The sequence below is a fragment of the Rhinolophus sinicus genome, linkage group LG04 (assembly GCF_036562045.2).
Source record: "Rhinolophus sinicus isolate RSC01 linkage group LG04, ASM3656204v1, whole genome shotgun sequence".
Lineage (NCBI taxonomy): Eukaryota > Metazoa > Chordata > Mammalia > Chiroptera > Rhinolophidae > Rhinolophus > Rhinolophus sinicus.
In genome coordinates this window covers 147,372,846-147,393,229 of record NC_133754.1, presented here as the reverse complement: position 1 = coordinate 147,393,229, position 20,384 = coordinate 147,372,846, and the positions used below count along the sequence as shown (strand labels likewise).

Genomic DNA, 20,384 nt, shown 5'->3' with positions numbered 1-20,384 from the left:
CCCAGCCATTCATTTCCAGGTTGTTTATGGCTACTTTTGTAGTCCAACATGGTTGAGTAGTTGTGACAGAGACTATCTGGCCTACAAAGCCTAACGTATTTAACTTCGGGCCCTTCACAGAAAAACTGCTGATTCCAGCTCTAGAGAAGTTCAAGACTTAAGTCCTCTCCCCACCACGCCCTGTGGATCAGCAGATATAACTGCTTGAACAGCAGTTGTAAGAGTTTCTGTGGAGGCTCCTGTTGTTCATATTTCTGGTGCCAGAGTGTCCACACTCTTGAACGATTGAGGGGAAGGAAGTAAAACTAAGGCAGTGCAGCCACTGCACTGAATTGGGGAGAGGAACCCTTGCGAGTGAGTATGTGTGTCCTGAGGTAGGAGAGGAAGGCAATGGGGCATCTACAAACTGGTCTACGCACAGGAGTAATTCCAGGTGGTGCTGAGCGGCTGAGGTGGGGGTCGGCAGGGTTGCAGGAGTCTGTGCTGAGACCCCCACCACTTGGCCATCCTAGAGAAACTGCGGCCTCTGGTGCCGAGGACTTACCTTCCATCCTGAAGACAGATAATAGTGCACTTCTCTTGTCCCTCCCTTCCTAAGAGCCTCGACCTTGCTTAGCCTTGCCCGTCCCCAGCTGCTCCGAAGATTGTCAGAGAGGAGCTTTTATTGTTAAGGGAGACAACACAGTAAAATCTGCACTGGGTGGACCTAGTTATGTATGGAGCAGTTATTTCTTTGGCATCCACATCTGTAAGCATCACCTAACTTTTCTAATTATGTTTTCACAGAAGCTTAACTTATTATCAAAAACAATTTGTTGGTAGAGAATTTTGATGATCAAGTTCCAATATGTGGTGAGACTAAGGCACATTGACCTGAAGAGCAGGGCATCTTCACGTCTCTAAGTAAGAGTGTTGGTTCAGTAGGTATTTATTCATCTCCACCACATGCCAGGCCTGCGCTAAGCACTGGACGTGCCTACCCTCCATGCCTCCCCCGTTCACAGCCGACGATTTTATTATTATCTGAAAAGCAAGTGGTTTGAATGGTATGCAGGCTTTCCTTCTATTCCTACTCGGTGTTCCTTAAACTTCCATGTTCATAAGATTTACTGTAAGGAATTTTGTACACAAAACCACATATGCTCTAATACAGGGAACAAGTTAAGAACTTATCTAGGGATCATTTGTGCTACAAGAGGTTTTGACTACCTGCAGAGTTTTAGAATCCAGCCCTGGGTAAGGAGACAGCATTGCGTCCCGCTCCTCTGAGAACCTAAGAACAGATGGCTGTGGTTTGTGGGCTTTTGCAAAATCTCCAGAGAATGTGGGAGCTGGGCGAGTGCCCACTGCTTGTCTTCCTTTTGTTTGCTGTCATCCACTTTCCTTATTGTCATCCCCTTCTTTATCTAGGGGCCACAGTGCCTCTGTTCTAGGGTGAGTGAAACCAACTGGGTAGCTAATTGTTGCCAAAGGCTTCATTTCATGGGCTCAAACCCACCTTCCTGTTTTGGGACCTAAACTCCCATGCTTTCCTTGGTATCAGATTGCTGAAGCTGAGGGTGAAACCCAGTCTTGCCTCCTAGTTGAGTAATTTGATAAGTGCCCTAGAGCTCATGGAATGCCATGTCCTCTTACCTCAAGCTGGGCAGCCTACTTTATCAGACAAGAATCCTCAAATGGCAATCCTCCAACCACTGGGCTTTAATGGGCTAATTTATGTACTTAACAAAGGAAGGCAAGCACCTCCCGAAAGATTTTGTTTTTTCTGCATTTTCGGAGAAAGTAACTTTATCAGTTCCCTGTATCTCACTTGACTAGAAGGAAGCCAGGAGAGTTTTAGGAACTCTGACATTAAGGAACTTTCTCTTTCTGTAATAATTTTCCCAAAACATATCAGCATAACCATCTGGTATTTTTCTAAAGAACAATTAACGTTTTAACCTGCTCTCCTGCTTGTATAGAGCTGTATTTTTCAGTTGCTAATCTTATAAGAATGATTATTCCCAAAAAGGGCTGCTGGATGTATATGCCTGTCAGGAAACATTACCATCTAGAAATGCTTTGTGTGTGTGTGTGTGTGTGTGTGTGTGTGTGTGTGTGTGTGTGTGTGCCAAGTCTTGGTTCACTGCTCATTTCCTATTTAAAAAACCTTATCTCTCAGACAAGGCTAATCCTTCAACAACAATTAAATCCCTCCAGATTCAGAAATGTTGAAAGGATGTAAAATGTAGAATGGGCTTCCCTTTGTGCCTGGTCTAAAGGCAAAATGGTGCATTAAATATGTCCAAAGTTTTGCATTTGTGGTCCTTCTTGCTGTGGTGTCAGCACTGCCATGCTACTACATGCTGGCTTCTTTACTAAGAAGAAGTACCAGAAACACAAAATCTACTAATGCACTTGGGATCCAGTCTCAAACTGGAGAATTCCACGTGTGTCACAGTTCCCCACTTTGAGGGGCACAGAGATTTGGGATAAATAGCATTGGCTCACATAAGAGCGTGATTGTTCTTCCAACTTCCTGGGTTGAGTTGAACCCTTAGCTAATTCAGTCCTTTTTTTTTTTTTTTTCTAATGTCTGAATTTAAGAGGAATTTAGTTTCCTCTAGAAATTTCTCTAGCTACTTCCACAAGTTTTGATATGTTAGGGCTTTATTGTTCAGTTTCTTATAAGTGTGTTTTTCAGTTTCTAAACTGTCTTTTTATGACTTATTTCTAGATATGTGGCCCTGAAGTCCACGAATATGCTACATGTAATATTGATTTTTTTTGTATTTTATGAGACATTCAATAAGGTTAATTTTTGGGAGTTTGAAAAAAATGTGTATTTTTATTGAATGCAGATTTGTCCATTAGATCAAGCTCTATTATTACATTCTTCAAGTCTTCTATATTCTTTCACACTTTTTCATATTGATTTATAAATTATTGAGAAGTATAATCAAATTTTTCCCCATGGAATTAATTTCTCCTTATAATTTATCTTCAATTTTTGTTTTATTTATGTTTAGGCTATGTTGTTAAAAAGCATATTGGTTAGGATTATTCCATCTTTTCAATTATTCTTTTTATCATGAAATAATAACTTTCTTAAGTCTCAATAATGCTTTTCTGCCTTTTTTTGTTTGACATTAACATTGTTGGTACTTGCTTTCCTGTGTTTAGTATTTTTCTGGCATATCTTTTTATATCACTTTAGTGTGAACACTTCTCATTATTATTTTTAGATGTTCCTTTTTTAAGCAGCATGGCTACTCAGGGTAAGTAACGCCACCTGCTAGGACAAACACCCCAAATCTCAGTGTTTTAACACAACTAAGGTTTAGAAATAAGACTTTAATTATTACAATCGCTTTCATATTGTTCTGCTTTTTAGTACTTTTATTGCTAATTCTTCTGTTTACTGTGTCTGCTGGCAATTCCTCAGATGGTTTTTCCCTAGTGTAGTTTATAGTGTTTGTTGTTGTTGTTTTTTTTGGGGGGGGCGTATTTTGGCGTGAGCTCATCTTTCCGAGGGTCTTTTTCTATTTCCTAAGTAGATTTCCAGTGAATCCTAGATTGCAAAAGTAGCACTACCAATTAGTTTCACATTTGATTCTTCTGGAACCCTAGAGCTCTAAGTCTTCAATGGTCTTAGATGAACCATTGGATTTCCCAATCTTGGACTAACCTGGATTTCCTGCATCATTCAGGTAATATAAATTGACTTTGATTTCCTGCATTATTCAGGTAATATAAATTGAGATATGCTTGACACACAATTAGGGTCTCTAACTCTCCTAGGTTGCTTTTGATTTCCACCCAAGATTCCAGGCAGGCCATGCTTTCCAAGACCAGAAGATAGCTGGTTCTCATCCCGTTTTCACTAAGATGGCAATTCTTTAAGATTCAGGGCCTTATTTAAAAAGTTCAGGTCTAGGGGTGGCTGGTTATGTCATTTGGTTAGAGTGTGATGCTGGTAGCACCAAGATTGCCGGTTCTACCCCTTCATGGGCCACTGTGAGTGTCGCCCTCCTTAAAAAAAGTTCAGGTCTAGGACTTCTTCTAGTACCTAGAGATCACTTCTCCTGTAGAGTCCTAAGGCCTACGTCCAGTCTGTAAACACTGTGGGCTACCGTCCCTTCAGCTGTGTAGAATAACTCTTTGGGCAGAATAACTCTTCCGGCACTTGGCAATTTCCCTTGGCTTCTTTCAATTTATATTAATTACTTTTGGGGTGTTCTATCTTATGTATCATTTCTTTGTGTTTATAATGGTACATGGCATTATACCTTGCCAGACACTTTCTAATCTCTCTTTTTTTTTCTTTAGTAAAGAGAGAAAGTCTCAGAGTGAAAGCCCAGGGGGTTCTACCTTGAATTTAACAGCTTTGTTTTGTTTTTATCATATTTCATTTATATGACTATTTTTTTTAGGCAAGTTATTCTAAGTTTCCCTATATACTGGTAATACAAACCATCCTTTCAAAATAAATTTACTTAACTAAAATAAGTCAATTTAAAGAAAAACATTAGACAAATTTGCAAGTGCTAGATGCCTATGAAAAAACCATAAAGGTGACATATTACTACTCATTTTTATGGAATAATTGAAAGTATTTAATACCCTTTCTAGCTCTTGTCCCCATTTTTAAAAATGTTCTTTTGTGCTTTAGCAACCCAAACAAGAAGATGTGTATTATTAACATAAGCCTGGGTTGAGAATATGAGAAATGGGTTACCCAAATTAGGGCACAGTGTGAGTCAGATATTCCCGTCAAAAAAAACAATAAAGGGCAGCTGAACTAGTCAGAATGGGCTAGATTAGGATGTGGTAACAAAGAAACCCAACATCTCAGAGCAAACCACAACAAAAATCCCTTTCTTGTTCACATATGAGATCTGACAAGTTTGCCAACTTGCAGCAATGCTGATGATAACCTTTTTTGATATCAGAGGGATTATTCATTATGAATTTGTACTAACTGGACAAACAGTTAACCAAGTTTACTATTTGGAAGTGCTGAAAACGCTGTGTGAAAAAGTTAGACGACCTGAACTTCTTGCCAACAATTCATGTCTCTTGCATCACGACAGTACACCAGTTCACACAACACTGTCTGTGATGGAGTTTTTAGCCAGTAAACAAATAACTGTATTGGAACACCCTCCCTACTCACCTGATCTGGCCCCCAATGACTTCTTTCTTTACCCGAAGATAAAGGAAATATTGAAAGGAAGACATTTTGATGACATTCAGAACATCAAGGGCAATATGACGACAGCTCTGATGGCCATTCCAGAAAAAGAGTTCCAAAGTTGCTTTGAAGGGTGGACTAGGTGCTGGTGTTGGTGCATAGTTTCCCAAGGGGAGTACTTCAAAGGTGACCGTAGTGATATTCAGCTATGAGGAATGTAGCACTGTTTCTAGGATGAGTTCGCGAACTTAATTGTCCTACCTCATATCCCACAAGCTTTAGTCAGGGCCTTTGCCCCTCACAGTAACTCGCTCACAGCCTACCAGAGCCCTTCCACAGCCAGAAAGGCTGGGAAGACTGCATTGCACTTGCTCCTAATTCTTCTGACCAGAAGTGACCCCTGCCACTCCCACTCTCATTTCATTTGTCAAAGCAAGTCATGCAGTCACCCTAATTTCAAAGGAGAGCAGAAAAGTATAATTTTACCATGTGACCCAAAGGCCAAGATCCAGAAATATTTGATGAACTATTTAGTTTATGATTATAAATTATCGGACAAACAAACAGTTCTGTATTCCGTCCTCTAGATGGAGACGTGGAGCTGAGCGTCTGTTTGGGAGGTCAGCCATAGTACAGTCAGTTTCGTGTTTACAACTCCTTCAGCCTCTTTGGTAGCTCCATCCCTACACAGAAACCCCAAACTAACTAGTTGCTATGGCTAGATAAGGTGAAATACTTCCCTTTACACTGGATTGATTTGTTACCTAATAGATCCCGAGAGGCTTCCGTTACTGATTGTAAAACTCCATCCTGCTCAATCACCGAGTACTCTGTTTGACCATTTCATTTCTACAAATATTTAAGGAGCTAATGTATGAATGTGGTTGAAGTATTTATAACCAGTGCAACTTGGGTTTCTCTTAGGTGTGCCTCTGGGCTATTCTGGTTCAGCTTACCTCTCTGTCCCTGGGGTTTCCTAAAATATCCCGATGGCCTTCTGCAATATCCATGGGTTTATGAAAGTGCCTCTCCTCTAATCACCCCATCACAGCCATCAGCTTTTCCCTTCCCCCATGCATGCCACCACTGACTTTCTAGCACCTTCTTGACAGGGTGTCTGCTCTGTGTTGCAAAGGAGTATTGAGAGACAAAGACTCTATTCACTAACTTCAGTGAGTTCAGGGGCACTTACGGGCTCTATGGAGATTTGTGCAGTACTGAAATTTTCCCTTACTTGGGCTACTACCCAAATTATAGTAACTGTAATCATGTTTTGTCCAACCATGACACATACTTGAATTATTAATAAATCACATCCTTTATTATGTGTAAAATGAGGGAATGTAATACTTTAAACTCACTCAATGCTTTATAATTTACAGAGTATTTTTATATTCATATGCATTATATTTATTCTCCACAGTCACTGTGATGTTAGATATTTATCTCCATTTAAAAATCCCAAAAATGGTCAGCTAATTTTCTCAGTGTTAATCAGTTTGTCAGTACTAACAGGGGAACTATAACCTAGAAGTATAACCTCATATCTAGGACTCTTTCAATAATTCCATGATGTTGCCCATAACTTACAAACATTAACAAAACCTACAAAAATTTAAGACTGATACTATCTAGCTATTTAAAAACTCTTCATCTTTATTTTGAATTAAAGGCCATCACCCTTATGTGCTCTGTCAGGCAGGAAGCGATATGATGATGTCATTTTTTTTTCCGTTGACTCATAGACAGAGTACTAGAAAAAATAATGTACATGGACATTCAGGGTATTTGAAGCTGGATAATTCAATCCAACACTTATTTATCAGGTTTTTTACTTCTACCAGGTGCTAGAGACATAATAGTAAAGCAGACAGGTATGGATCCTGTCCTCATGGTTTCAAGGCTAATGGAAAAGACAATTATAATAGGTGGCAAAAAGAACTATAATAATAATAAATAACAATTTTTTCTTTCAGTGTTATTTTCAGGCATTGCATATTCTCCCTCGTTTTTTGGTGAGGAAACTGAATAACTTGCCATAAATTACAGTTCTAACACAGTAAGTGATAGAATTAAGGTTTGCATCCAGATGGTCTTAACAGCAGCGTTTTGCCACTTTACAGGTATTGCAGGGTTGGTATCAAGGAAAACATACACAGATCATTTCAGATGACAGGGGATCAAGGAAATCTGAAAAATTGCAGCACCATGGAAAACCCAGGTGTCCATCCCTCTGGATCCCAAGACTTTCAAAGGCCTTCTCTTTGCTCACTACTCCCACCTCTATTACTGGACAATTTGGTTTGTTGCCACCCAGTATGCTGTATCTCTGCTAGGCAGAGGTCATCCTGTTCCTGCCGATGCATTACTTCCTTCGACTCGCACACCAACCTTATGCTCACTGTTTTTCCTCTAGGGTGGATTCATTTTAGAGAACATGCAGGGTAGAAGCCACAGCAACTGTATGGAGAAAGAAACTCCCTGAGGTTGTTTGTGAAGGGGTCTGTAGTGTTGGTGGGTAAGGAAGCAGGCATTACTTCTCTCAGGGGAGCAGCACTGAGTTATTGGTGACAGTCATTATTTTAACGCCATTGTCCCATCTCCACCACAAGAATGAGGTTGGTCTATTGTGTTCCCCTGTATCCTTAGCACATAGTAGACACAGAATACATATTTGTGGAATAAAGGCAGCAAGTACAATTACCACTAGAGACATAGAATTTTGTTTTTATCATAGGAGCGCTTTATTGATTATAAGGGGTTTGACTTGGATCCTGGAGAAACTCATCATCCACATGAGCACACTCTAAACGTTTGGAGACCCAGATTGAAGTGGAGAGAAGTCTCAGTAAGAGAGAAAAGGAGGGACTAAATTTAGAACTTTAACACAAAGGTTTATCACGTTTAAGTTTAGATTAGTGCCAACATCGCAAGGATTCATCCTAGATGAGTGAAATTATGTGACGTCACCAAGAATAAAAATATATTATCATGATGAATGGGGATTTACTAAATGAGGGATGGAAGATGAAAATAAGTCAGTGGGAGTTGACTGTGAGTGGTGGTCAGCTTCCTCCAAAGGCATATAGATTTGTCACAATTTTCTCCAGTATTTTCCAATTCCCTGCCACTTGTCTTACCCAGTGGGCTAATATAAATGGGCTTGGGCTTGGCACCGATTAGAGAGAAGAGATGGTAACTCATGACCAGAACCATCTTTATCAATGTGTAATTCACAATAATATTTAACAGCCGAATACAATAATTTTTTAAATTTTCAAAGAATTAAGGAAAATAATGTAAGTTGGTGCCTTCTCAGGAATGTTAGGGACTTTACAGTCATTGCTTAACCTTTCAACAACTCAATGAGGTAGGTGGTATGTCCCTATTTTACAAATAAAGAGAGTGAGACCAGCCAGGTATGCTTTCCTCTGCCCATAGCAGTTTAAGTAACATGCTCCAATTTACACAGAGGAAGAGATCTATACAAAATCAGGTCTGTCTTTACTCCAAAACACATATATTGCCTCTTTTGTTGAAAAATATATATACGTATTAAATGCCCCCATAAGTATATAGTATTAGCTATTTGCTTTTCCTGTTTCTGAGTTTTTTACTTGGGGTGTGTTTACTTATGTGAGCTGGTGGAAGTGACTTGTTGCATGCACAGAGTAAAACTGGTGTCCCCAGTTCTCATTCACAGTAACTGCAGGAAATCTTTATTCCAATTTGGGGCCACTTACAACGGATTCAGTACACATACTTGGTGTGTTTCAAATGAATTAAAAGTATTATCCTGGAATCTCGGGGCTTCCTTTTCAAAGAAAATTACCCCCCACACAGTGTTTTACATTCTTTGCTTTGCTTTCTTCCAGACTACTGTCAGAGGATGTAGGAATGGATGTCCCCTTTGAGGAGGGAATGCTGAGTCCCAGTGCTGCAGACATGAGGCCTGGTGAGAGGAGAATTTGGTCATTTCCTTCAGCGGGATTCTATATTCACATACTTTCATTATTCAGTGAGAGAACCATTTCCTGTGCATCTCACTTGTGATTTCAGTGATACAAGTGAAGAGAGAGAGAGAAAAAAAAAAAAATATGTGCAAGGAAGGCATTCAGCTCGATTTGGTTCATTTCAGAGTTGACGTGAATATGAACGCTCACTAGTGTGGGCCACTGTTTATATCCCGTGCCACAGCCTTATCTGCCGGTGCTTTCGATTCCTGTGACACCTGGCTGCTGTATATCAGAACACCAAATTCTAACTAACAACTAAGTTCACCCAATGTATACATAAGTGTGAGAATGTTTACAATTAGAAATGTGATATCAAGAAGGCTCAGTATCCTGATTATTTAAAAAAAAAAAAAAGGAAAGAAAAAGAACCCTATACTCCAAGGGTTTACAACCCAAGGCATATACAAAAAGGAATTTTAAAATTTCTGTTGCGATCTACATGACTCCGACTTTGTACTAAGGTCACTCCTTTGCACTGTACCAGCTTCAGGATCATACCAAGATCCTGAACTCTATAATGGAGTAGGAAGAAGGGAGTCAATATGTTTTTCTGTCCAAGCATTGAAAGTGCGTTGTTCAAAGCACTAGTCATGTGACATAATTATTTTTAAATGTTCTCTAGCGAAGTAAGCATGGTAGCCCCTGTATGTCTACTCCGCTCTTCAAAGCTCACAATACACTTTGAATAATAAAGGCACCAAAGCTATGGGTATCCTATATGATAGCAATTAGCCACCTGTGGCTATTTAAATTAATTAAAATTTAAAATAAATTTGGAAAGTTCAATTCTTCAGTTGCACTATCTTCATGTCAAGTGCTCAAAATTTGTTATCACTGCAAAAAATTATTTTGGATAGTACTTCTTTGAGAATTCCTGTAATACAGAAATCCATTGTTTTTCAAACTTACTGGTCAATAGAAACTGTTTTCAGATAATACATAAAAACATTGCATGGAGCACAGTTTGGGTTATGTTCTATACTGGGGGGAAAAAATCTTAGTGACAAAGAAACAATGTCACTTTCATCCGGACATGACCAGAGTTAGAATTCCAGAATTGAGAGCTATATCAGGTGGTCTTCAAAATACTTTGTGACAAGGTATCCTGCAATGATGCCCTGAATTGAACATTTCTATTTTGAGGCTATCACTGCCATTGTTTAGTTGGGATCAACTTGGTTATAAATGACTTCTCCAGCTCTGCTTCTGTTAAGTGAAAGTCACATTAGTGACAAGATGCATATTACAGTGAAAGTATAGGAACTACTTCCATGAGCCTTAACATAAGATTGTCAGTTATGGTATGGGAACCAACATGAAGTAATATTGGCATAAAAGGTAGTGGCTCCTTGGTTAAACAATGTAATCTGGGAGGCGACCTCAGCTTCATTAAAAATAAATACAGAAAGAATGCCAGGCAAAGAGAGGTCACTGCACACCATACACAGAGTTGTCAGAAACTGAAGAAAAGTATTTTGGGAGTGTCTGTGAACATAACTTCTATTCCATAGAAGTAAAGGTTACATGAGCTGTTATAAGATACATATAAGCTTAACTGTTTTTCTTATGCAATGTGCAATGTGAAAATTCAATTCAATATTCTATCAATTTCAAGTTCTCAAACCTGAACAGGGCAGTTCTAAAAGCTAGTTCTGTGCCTATTTAACAATGGCTCCCATTTCCTATTTCTATATGACCAGGGCTGATGGGTCTGGGGCAAGCCAGTACTGAGGCCTCCTGATCAAGAAGAGGGTCCCGATTCCATATGAGGATTGTTAGCAGGTCTTTGCTGAAAGGACCTTAAAAATGTTTTTGCATTCTTGACAGCCATGCATATGGTCAATTCTTAATGTTGTTATTCTTTATCTTCTTTAGAACCTCCTAATTCTTTGGATCTTAATGGCACTCATCCTCAGAGAATCAAGCTCACAGCCCCAAATATCAGTCTTTCTCTGGACCAAAGTGAAGGGTCTGTTCTCTCTGATGATAACCTGGACAGTCCAGATGAAATTGATATCAATGTGGATGAACTTGATACCCCCGATGAAGCAGATTCTTTTGAGTACACTGGGCATGGTAAGTTGCCAAGTTGGCAAGACCAAAGTTATGTGAAAAGTGAAAGATTATCTAAGTGGCATTAATAACAAACCTCCCATTTTGTTGCGGTGGCAATTTTCTGTGATTTCTAGAAGCTTTTGTTTGTATTTCAGCTCATAGGAGGCTCTGACAGTTTAGATCTTGGCAGAACAGGTATGATTCACAGAGGTGACACATAGCCATTGCTGTTTTCTTAAACCCCGACTCTACAGCAGGCCCTGTGCTAGGTGCTAGTGTTAAAGGAAAATTGTTACGTGCTCTGTTATAAGAAAATTGGAGCTGAATCTGCAGACAAAGAGAATTTAATCTGGAAGATTTTAATCTGGAAGATTAAATTTGAAGCAGAGAAATCAGAGTTTACTAATTTCTTTGTTCAAGCTCCCACTGTTTGGAATGGTCTTCCCCCCAGATCCTTTCCTGGCTGTTTCCTTCTCTTTATTCAGATCTTAATCAGATGTCACCTCATCACTGAGGCCTTCCTTGACCTCCATAATCAAAGGCTCTCCCCATCCTTACCCCCATCACCCAGTCACTCTCTGCTCTGTATTCATTTTATTTTCTATGTGTCACTAATTGAAATCGTATCATTTCACTCTTTGTTTGAAGTTTATCTTTCTTTTCCCACTAGAATGTCTGCTCCATGAGGGCAGGGACTTGATTATGTTTGTTGTTATACTGCTGATAAAGTAGGAAGGAAGGAAGGATGGAATGGGGTGTGGTGGGGGAAGAAAAAAAAGGGAGAAAACTAAAAGCTGCTGAATCAAATACAGACACTCCTGATATGAATATCAATCTCATTTTAGTTATTTCTGTCGCTCCACAGTGAAATTGGATTTGTTAAGAAATATGGATAAATACAAAGCATTTACTTTTTAAAAATGGCATGTAGTTTCTGTTTTACAGGGTGACATTCTCTGACTTTATCATGTTTGAAATTGGAAGTAAGAGAATCCTGGCCACAGCTATTGCTTTGATACATTGTAAAAATTCTTCTTAAAATTAAAATTTTTCTTCAAAAATTTTTTTAAATCTTTAAAATTGCTTAAAAGAAATATCACCAATAAATGAATGCTGCCCTGACTTTTAGAGCCATCCTAATTCCAGGAGTGTTGTTCGTAGGAGAATATAATTAGGAAATTCATCAAATTAGTGAATTAATTCATCCAATGGTCATTGAGCCACTGAGGCCACAAGCAAAATCAGCACTGATTAAGACCCTGCCTTCACCAAGTTTAGTAAGGCTTTATCTCAAGCTGAAAAAATGGAAGTGACTAAACTACTTGCTCTACAGTTTATTGTGTTTTAAGTGAAGATTTTATATTGCATTTTTGTCATGTTTTTGAATTTCTATAATTATTTGGATATTTGACCCTGTAGGTTGAAATGCACAAATAAGAGGCAAAAGAAGGTCTTTAATTAATTCATATTTCTTTTCTACCATCACTGAGACTCTTCCCCAGCCTCTCCATCCATCCCAGCTGCCCCCAGCTGCCCCAGCCTTTCTCCTGCTAATATAATATATTCTCACATGTAAGAATCACGCTTTGATTTACAATTCCACAGAAGACAGCTGTGGCATGACCCTGCTAGTTCCTTCCTCTCCTCCCCTGTACTTTCCTGTCGCTCTGGAGAGCTGTATCACACCACATCTGAACCTTTATTTTTATAAAGAGTAAAACTGCCAAGCAAAGTGGCAGTGGCTGAGCAAACTGGTAATTAAAGCTGCCACTTGCTGACATAGTTCTTTTTATTTCATCGATACAGTTATGTCGAAAGAACCAGTTTAACAGCCACCACACCCCTACTTTTAGGTCTTAAACTCAAAGGACAAAATGTTAATGTAAGTTGAATTTTACAGTCCACCCTGATTTTCAAACAAAAGATGTATGTTGAGACACTGTTTTAAACAAAAACATTAAACATTGAAAACACAAACTACATCTGAACAGCTATATTTTATTAACATGGAGACATGAATAACTGTTAAAGAGGGATAGAATACGATGTATGAAATAAATGTTTGAAAGCTGCATATTTTTTGGTTTTTTTATGTGAATATTTTGAATTAGGCATATACATTTAAAAAAATGGAGTTTTTAAAGCACAGTGTTTCAAAAGTATTTGGTCAGTAATCTGTTTTATTTAACGAACACTTTCATAGTGCTTGCTATGTGCCAGAATCTGTGCTAAATGCTTTAAAAATATTAATTATTTGAATCCTTATATCAACTCTCTGAATAGGTATTATATTTCTCCCTTTTAAGATGAGAACACTGAGGCACAAAATCTTAGGTAATTTACCTAAGGTCACATAGCTAGTAAATGTCTGAGCCAGCACTCAAGGCCTGAGTTGTCCTCAACTCAGGGATCATGCGGCTTCTTCATAAATATGCTGACAATGAACAGAAGGTCTTTCAGTAGATTAGGCTAAAGTACCTGAAGCCAAGCCTGATAGCTCCCCCACTCACCTTTATGCACCCTTTATCCAGCCATTGGCAAGACTTGAGGGCTCTTACTTTACCAAGGCCTAATAAAGGAATTTCATGCCATTTTCCTGTTTCACGCAGTAGTTGATAACCAAACATTACTGTCAGGTTATATGCTCACAATGTGATTTTGCTTATGAAAAATTTTTGAATTTCACTATCATCAAAAGATGTTCAATTGGTCTTTATTTCCAAGCAATTTTCTTTAATTATTGTGTTTAAATAGTTGGAAAATATCATTCAAAGTACCAATATAATCAAGGCTTGATTTCTTTTGATAAATACAAGTGCCTAAGATACCAGAAATATGTAGATAGTGAAGGACTTAGGAGGTCAGTCTTTCTATTAAGGGAGATCTGAGATTTTTCTTTTTAATGCTTTATTATACTAATCTTAGAAACTTAAATATATCCAAAGGTCAGAAAAGATAATGAACGAATTCTGTTTTCCAAACCAACTGCAAAGTTATTTTTACCATAACTCAGATCTCAGCAAAGGCATTTAATAAGATAAATGGAAAAATGATAAAGAATTTTAGCCTGACTATTTCTGATAAGAATGTTATAAGAAATACTCATGTGCACTTGTATATTCTTTTCTTCTTAGGTGATGTTTAATGGCCTTATTTAAGTTATCTTTTCTGAAACTAGCTCCTAATGACAGAGTTTTCTCTGTAATAAGGTACCCAACATTTTTTGCCAGATAATCTGGGAGTCACTTTATTTAACTTCCCTATCTACAATCTACTATTTTCACAGCCTGCGGGAAAGCAGCTTATAAAATCAATTCTATGTTTTAACTCTGCATATAAACTAACCAAGTGTTAAGCTTATTTTATTTTACCCACAAGCAACCATAATGGTGTGGTCTAAAAGGATGATTTTTTTTTTGGTACTTTTGTATGCTTAGTGTTTATATTTAAATTTATTGCCTGACTGCTCTTTGTCACACACACAAAAATTTTTTTTAAAGACTTCTTAACTGTCTTCCTCTAATAAGGAAAAGTTCAAACATCATGTCTTGTAAGGTTATGTACATGATCAGTGCAAGATCACAGAAGCTAGTCACCTATCACCGATGTGTGTTCCTCTGCTGGAACATGGTCATCTCTAGTTAGTCCCTAATGACACCAACAGTGGATTCCCCACGGTGGTTCATATAGCACAGGACATTCAAGAGCTCATGTACTAAATCATTTCACAAACGACAAGAGAAAAATGTTCAAGTTGCTTTCTCCCCTGTGTAACAGAGCTTAATTGACTTCAACAGTTGCCACGGAGAAAAATTTGCTATTGAGAAAAGGAGACAGAGAAAATCAAGCATTTCTTAGTGAAGAAGGCGTGAAACCAAAAATTAAATCTGGAGGGCCTGGGGGATAGAGAGTTAAATGAGACCTGAAATTTTTCAAAATAGTGACAAAATGATGGCTAGGGGGAGGATCGTAATTTATAGTTATAGCAGAAGAATTATTAAGATTGGGAGGATATTGCTAATTCAAGGAATGAAATAAAGCTATCTTTACTTTTTATTAACTGACCTATTGTTGACTTCTAGACATGAGCACCATAAGAGAATTTACTGTACCTCTAGCCCTTAAATAATTTCTTTTCCCCATTTATGGCGCCCATCAAAGGTGGGGAAGGAGCAGGAGCTCCAGCAACTGGCCAGCGCCCACCATCTGAAACATTAGCATAATGACATTAACATGTCATTAAAAAGGTCCAGCCACAAACTTTTATGCTAAAATGAACAATAATGCTGTTTTTAGAAATAAAGTTTAGGAAAGTGTTTTTGTGTGTGTGCACATACATACTTTTAAGTAGAGGTGTCCTTTCTTACTGTGATACAATAATCAAAAAACATAGACAAAAGTGAACAGTCAATGATATAAAATATATTTCTATTTGAAAAAAGTACAAATGTAAAAAGTAAGCATGAGACAGGAAAATAATTGTAATACATGACAAAGTGCTATGTAAAGAGCTCTAAAAAATGAAGAAGGACAATAGAAAAGGGACCTAATAGGTGCTCCCTCAGTAAGAGAAATAAATGTAAATAGCCAATAAACACTTAAAAAGTATCACCTGCGGGCTGGCCTGGTGGCTCAGGTGGTTAGAGCTCCATGCTCCTAACTCCGAAGGCTGCTGGTTTGATTCCCACATGGGCCAGTGGGCTCTCAACCACAAGGTTGCTGGTTCAATTCCTCTAGTCCCGCAAGGGATGGTGGGCTCCGCCCCCTGCAACTAAGATTGAACATGGCACCTTGAGCTGAGCTGCCGCTGAGCTCCCGGATGGCTCAGTTGGTTGGAGTGCATCCTCTCAACCAACCACAAGGTTGCCGGTTTCAACTCCCGCAAGGGATGGTGGGCTGCACCCCCTGCAACTAGCAACAGCAACTGGACCTGAAGCTGAGCTGCGCCCTCCACAACTAAGATTGAAAGGACAACAACTTGACTTGGAAAAAAGGCCTGGAAGTACACACTGTTCCCCAATAAATTCCTGTTCCCCTTCCCCAATAAAATCTTAAAAAAAAAAAAAAAAAGTATTACCTGCTGTAATTATTAAAGAAATACAAATTAAAACAAAAAAGAGACGGTTTCACCCTAAATTGTCACGGATTAAAAACTTTGATAACCTCCAGTGTTTCTGCCAGTGTGAGGAAACAGTAACTCTCATGTATTATGGTGCGATATATTCAATGCAAAAATGTCCGTAAAACCCTTAAGTGCCTATACCTTCTGATCCAGCATTCTACTGCTAGAAATTTAGCCTATATCCATAGGCTGTACAAGAGAATTATTGAAGCAAATTATTGAAGCAAAATATTTCTAAGGAACAACAACAGCAAAATGGAATTAAAGTAGTTTTCCATCACTATGGGATTGATAAACTAAAAGACATCAATAAAATGGAATTCTGTAGGTCTATTTTTAAAACGAGCAGGGTTTATATTCGTTGAACTGCAAAGAAGACTATATTATTAGGCAAGAGCACATTATTGAACAGTATGTGTAGAACATGCAGAATATATGGAATAAGCATACATTTTGGGAAAAAGTATGTGTGTACATGCACATAGAAAGAATACACATCAAACAATGGGTGAGAGTGGCATTGGCAATTTTTGCTGTTTTCATGAACAATTTCTGTATTGTTTGCACTTTTATTAGTGTGTTTTACTTTTATAATCCAAGAAAACAAACAAACCTGAAACAACAGAATACAGTGTACAAACACTTTTTTTAAAAAACAAAGTAGCCTCATTAAAAGGCATGCAAAAAACAAGACAAAACAAACCCACACAGATCACCGGAGCCAAGTTAGAGCAGGCCAGAGTCCCAAGCAGGATGAAGAGGGGTTTGTGGATGTTAAGTTCATTGCAGGGGAGAGCATGTGTGTACAGGGACAACAAATGACAAACCCACATCAGAGCCCAGAGTTTTGAGGGCACACAGACCAGATGGAAAATAGGGTCCTGGGAAGTGAGCTAAGATGAGCATTCAAGGGCCCTAACCCAAGTAGAACGGGAGAAGCAGGAAGGGATTCCATAGGCAGATGGATGGATTTGCACCTGACTGCAGTTCTTGATCTGAAGCCAAAGGTTGCTGCTTTCCGTCCTTGTGGAATCTTCCGGAACATAATGGCTTTGTTGTGGCTCCCTTACAGATTACCAGTATTTCCAGGAGCTTGTCCAAGCTTTACTTACCCACTCATCCTCCAAATTTTTATTGAGTACTCTGTGGTGGTTTCCAAGCTAAGTGTGGAGTGGAGGTGGATATTAAAAGTAATTCAGGTATACTTTCTTAGCCCAAGTTCCTTTCACAGTCTCATAGTAAAATTCAAAGTGTAATGTGATAGCTTAGAAGGGCAGAAAAGGTAAGAGTTTGCTTACTAACTCTGTGACCTGAAGTAATTACTTCAGAGCTAGTTTTTGTCTCTGTGTCATAGCTATTATAATACCTACTACGGCATCTGATACATGGTAGCTACTTCATAGAGTATTGCTATTATTATTATATCAAAGTCCCATAAAAATAATACAAGTACAGTACAGTGTAAGTCAAAGGTCATTTCCCATGAATGAAAAGATAAGAATGATATTATCTCACAAAATTATTTTGAAAGTTATAAATACTCTTTTCCTTCAAATTACTTAAATGTTGTTAAACTCTGCTAGTACTTGAAGTGAAAAATGGAAACAATTGCTACTTATTCTTTAAAAGTCTTAACATGGTTGCTTTTTCTGGATGCACCAGAGTGATAAGTAAATTTCTCCCCAAGGTGCTCAGTGGGCTTTTTTATTGCCTTATGTACCCACAGATAGGAGTCTTGAGAATTCTTAGCCTTGGAATGTTTCTGGTCTACAAAGTTATTTGTTTCTTGTTTATTATAAAATCTTTCTGTAGCATATTTTTGAAAAATCCACAGGAAGTAATATCAAATTTATGCCCAATGTGCTCCCATTAGGGAAAGGTGGTCAGCTCCATTGTAAGAGACTTAGAGCAGGAATCTAGGCTAGCAATATCATCAAGATATTAAGCTATGGGCCCCCAAAATACTCTGGGCACTCAGGATAAGCCAGGAAATGTAGTGCAAGGAAAACCAGATTATCTAGGTCTGATAAATAGCCTTTCAGCCCATTAGACAGGCCTGCGGTCTTCAACCTGTATGATCAAGGATGAATTGGTACCAGACTATACCCTCTTGGACCACTACTGACACAAAGCAGCTCTAGCCCGGTGTCTATCCCCACCCTCAGCTTGGCCTTAGCAATGGATTTGGTTGTTCTGTCAGTAATAGACTTCACTGAGTGTCTTTTATGTGGTCAGGATGGTGTTAAGCTCTATAAGAGTTATACAAAACAGGGAATTCATCAAGTTCACTCTGCCAGGAAACAGCTGGTTGTTGAACTTCTTGAACTGTAAAGGTCTTGCTCCTTCAGCCCTGCTCTGTGCTTCATTTCCAGAGGATCCTACAGCCAACAAAGATTCTGGCCAAGAGTCAGAGTCTATTCCAGAATATACAGCAGAAGAGGAGCGCGAAGACAACCGGTTGTGGAGGACAGTGGTGATTGGAGAACAAGAGCAGCGGATTGACATGAAGGTCATTGAGCCCTACAGGAGAGTCATCTCTCACGGAGGTAGTCAAGCTCGGTGTGAATCTGGGAAGTGGGGAATGGGCAGCCATATTTTTTTTTTATTAGAAAACGAAACTAGGGTTTTCTGCAGCATGACATCCCAAAGACTCTATTGGGCAATCAATGTTCAGGGGACTGTAAAGCTACGTATATTACCTCATACTCGATTCAGTTAACACTGGAAAGCCTTCTATGGAAAAATAACTTTCCAATGTGAAATGCTTTCCACATTGCGTATCGGATAGCTATGATTTTCTGCATAAATTTCTTGAAATCCATAGTTGTCTAATTTAATAATTTCTGTTCAGAATTCACTTAGGTCGGTTTAGGGTTTAACTAAATAGCTTTTGAGTCCGTACCACCACAGCCTGTAGTAAGGTAACTGAACTGGAGGTGCTTCTAATTATAAAACAGTCTTTTGAATCCTCTTCAGAAGTTTTAGGAAATCTTCTTAGACTGAGGCTTGTCATTTTTTACCTACCTGAAATTGGCTTTTCTGTAAATTCCATGACATCTATGCCTGACAAAAGCCAGTTCCAGTGACACCCTCCATTTGCTTAATGGGGAAGAACGGAGGGAGAAAAGCTGTGTTTTGTATTTCCAATGCTTTCTTGGAGCTCCAGAGCCTTGACTAATTTGGGATTCACAAAAAAGTCAGATGAGCACAAGCAACACATTTAGTGTTGTCAACTTCAGAAAATATAAACGGCTTTTTAATTTTTCTGCTGCATGCACTCCTTTCCTGCAGTCCTGAGGCACCACCCTAACCACTCAGCTGTTCCAGAAAAGTGTAAGCTGACAAGGCAATCGTTGTTCTCTCTTCCTTAACAAGGACAGAGAAATAAGCGTCTGGGCATGACATTAAACGCGTAGCTTTTGTTTTCTAACTAGCAGAAGGACATTTTGTTTTTACAATCAAATTTCCTTCCACCAGCAGATTTTATACTTTCCATGCCATGCATTGCTACCTCCACGTAAGTATCCGGACACCCAGGGAGTCCGACCATGACAGTGAAGGCACATGCCAATATGTGTCCTCATCCATGACCTTCCGTTTTCCTGTCTCACTATTTGACCTGAAATGGTAACATGGCCCAGTGATAGCTGTTGTGGCATGGGGACAGCTTCCTCTGTGGGAAACTTTTCCCATAGCCCTTCAGGATGAGAGCTGGCCTAATCTTGCTGAAGGTGACAGACAACTGGCCAGAGTCAACCCTTTTGTTGTGATGAAAACCACAACCTGAGCATCATTCACATCTTCCCAGGTCACACCTCCTTTGCACCTCCCGTCAGGTATTTTTCATTTGTTTGCTTTTGGGAAATGAAAACCAAACAAAGGCCGACTATTAAACTAGCCTGTGCTCATTCTAGAAAGTACAAAAAATGTAGAACAGATAATCCCTATAAAATTTTACCCCTCCGATCTTAAATTAAGAACCCCTTTGTTGTGAAGAAAGCAGGCACACTGCCTCACT

The 20,384-nt window shown here is 38.8% G+C and overlaps 1 protein-coding gene across 8 annotated transcripts in view; it reads left to right on the top strand.

Annotated features, from left to right (window-relative positions):
• The window catches only part of PRUNE2 (prune homolog 2 with BCH domain), a 229,908-nt gene that overhangs the window by 183,242 nt on the left and 26,282 nt on the right, over positions 1 to 20,384 (top strand). For all 8 annotated transcript variants that reach the window (XM_074330579.1, XM_074330577.1, XM_074330578.1 and 5 more), the window contains 3 exons: positions 9,049 to 9,128; positions 11,065 to 11,265; positions 18,739 to 18,912. In XM_074330579.1, the coding sequence (XP_074186680.1) occupies positions 9,049 to 9,128; positions 11,065 to 11,265; positions 18,739 to 18,912 (455 nt within the window). The remainder of the gene's footprint in view (positions 1 to 9,048; positions 9,129 to 11,064; positions 11,266 to 18,738; positions 18,913 to 20,384) is intronic.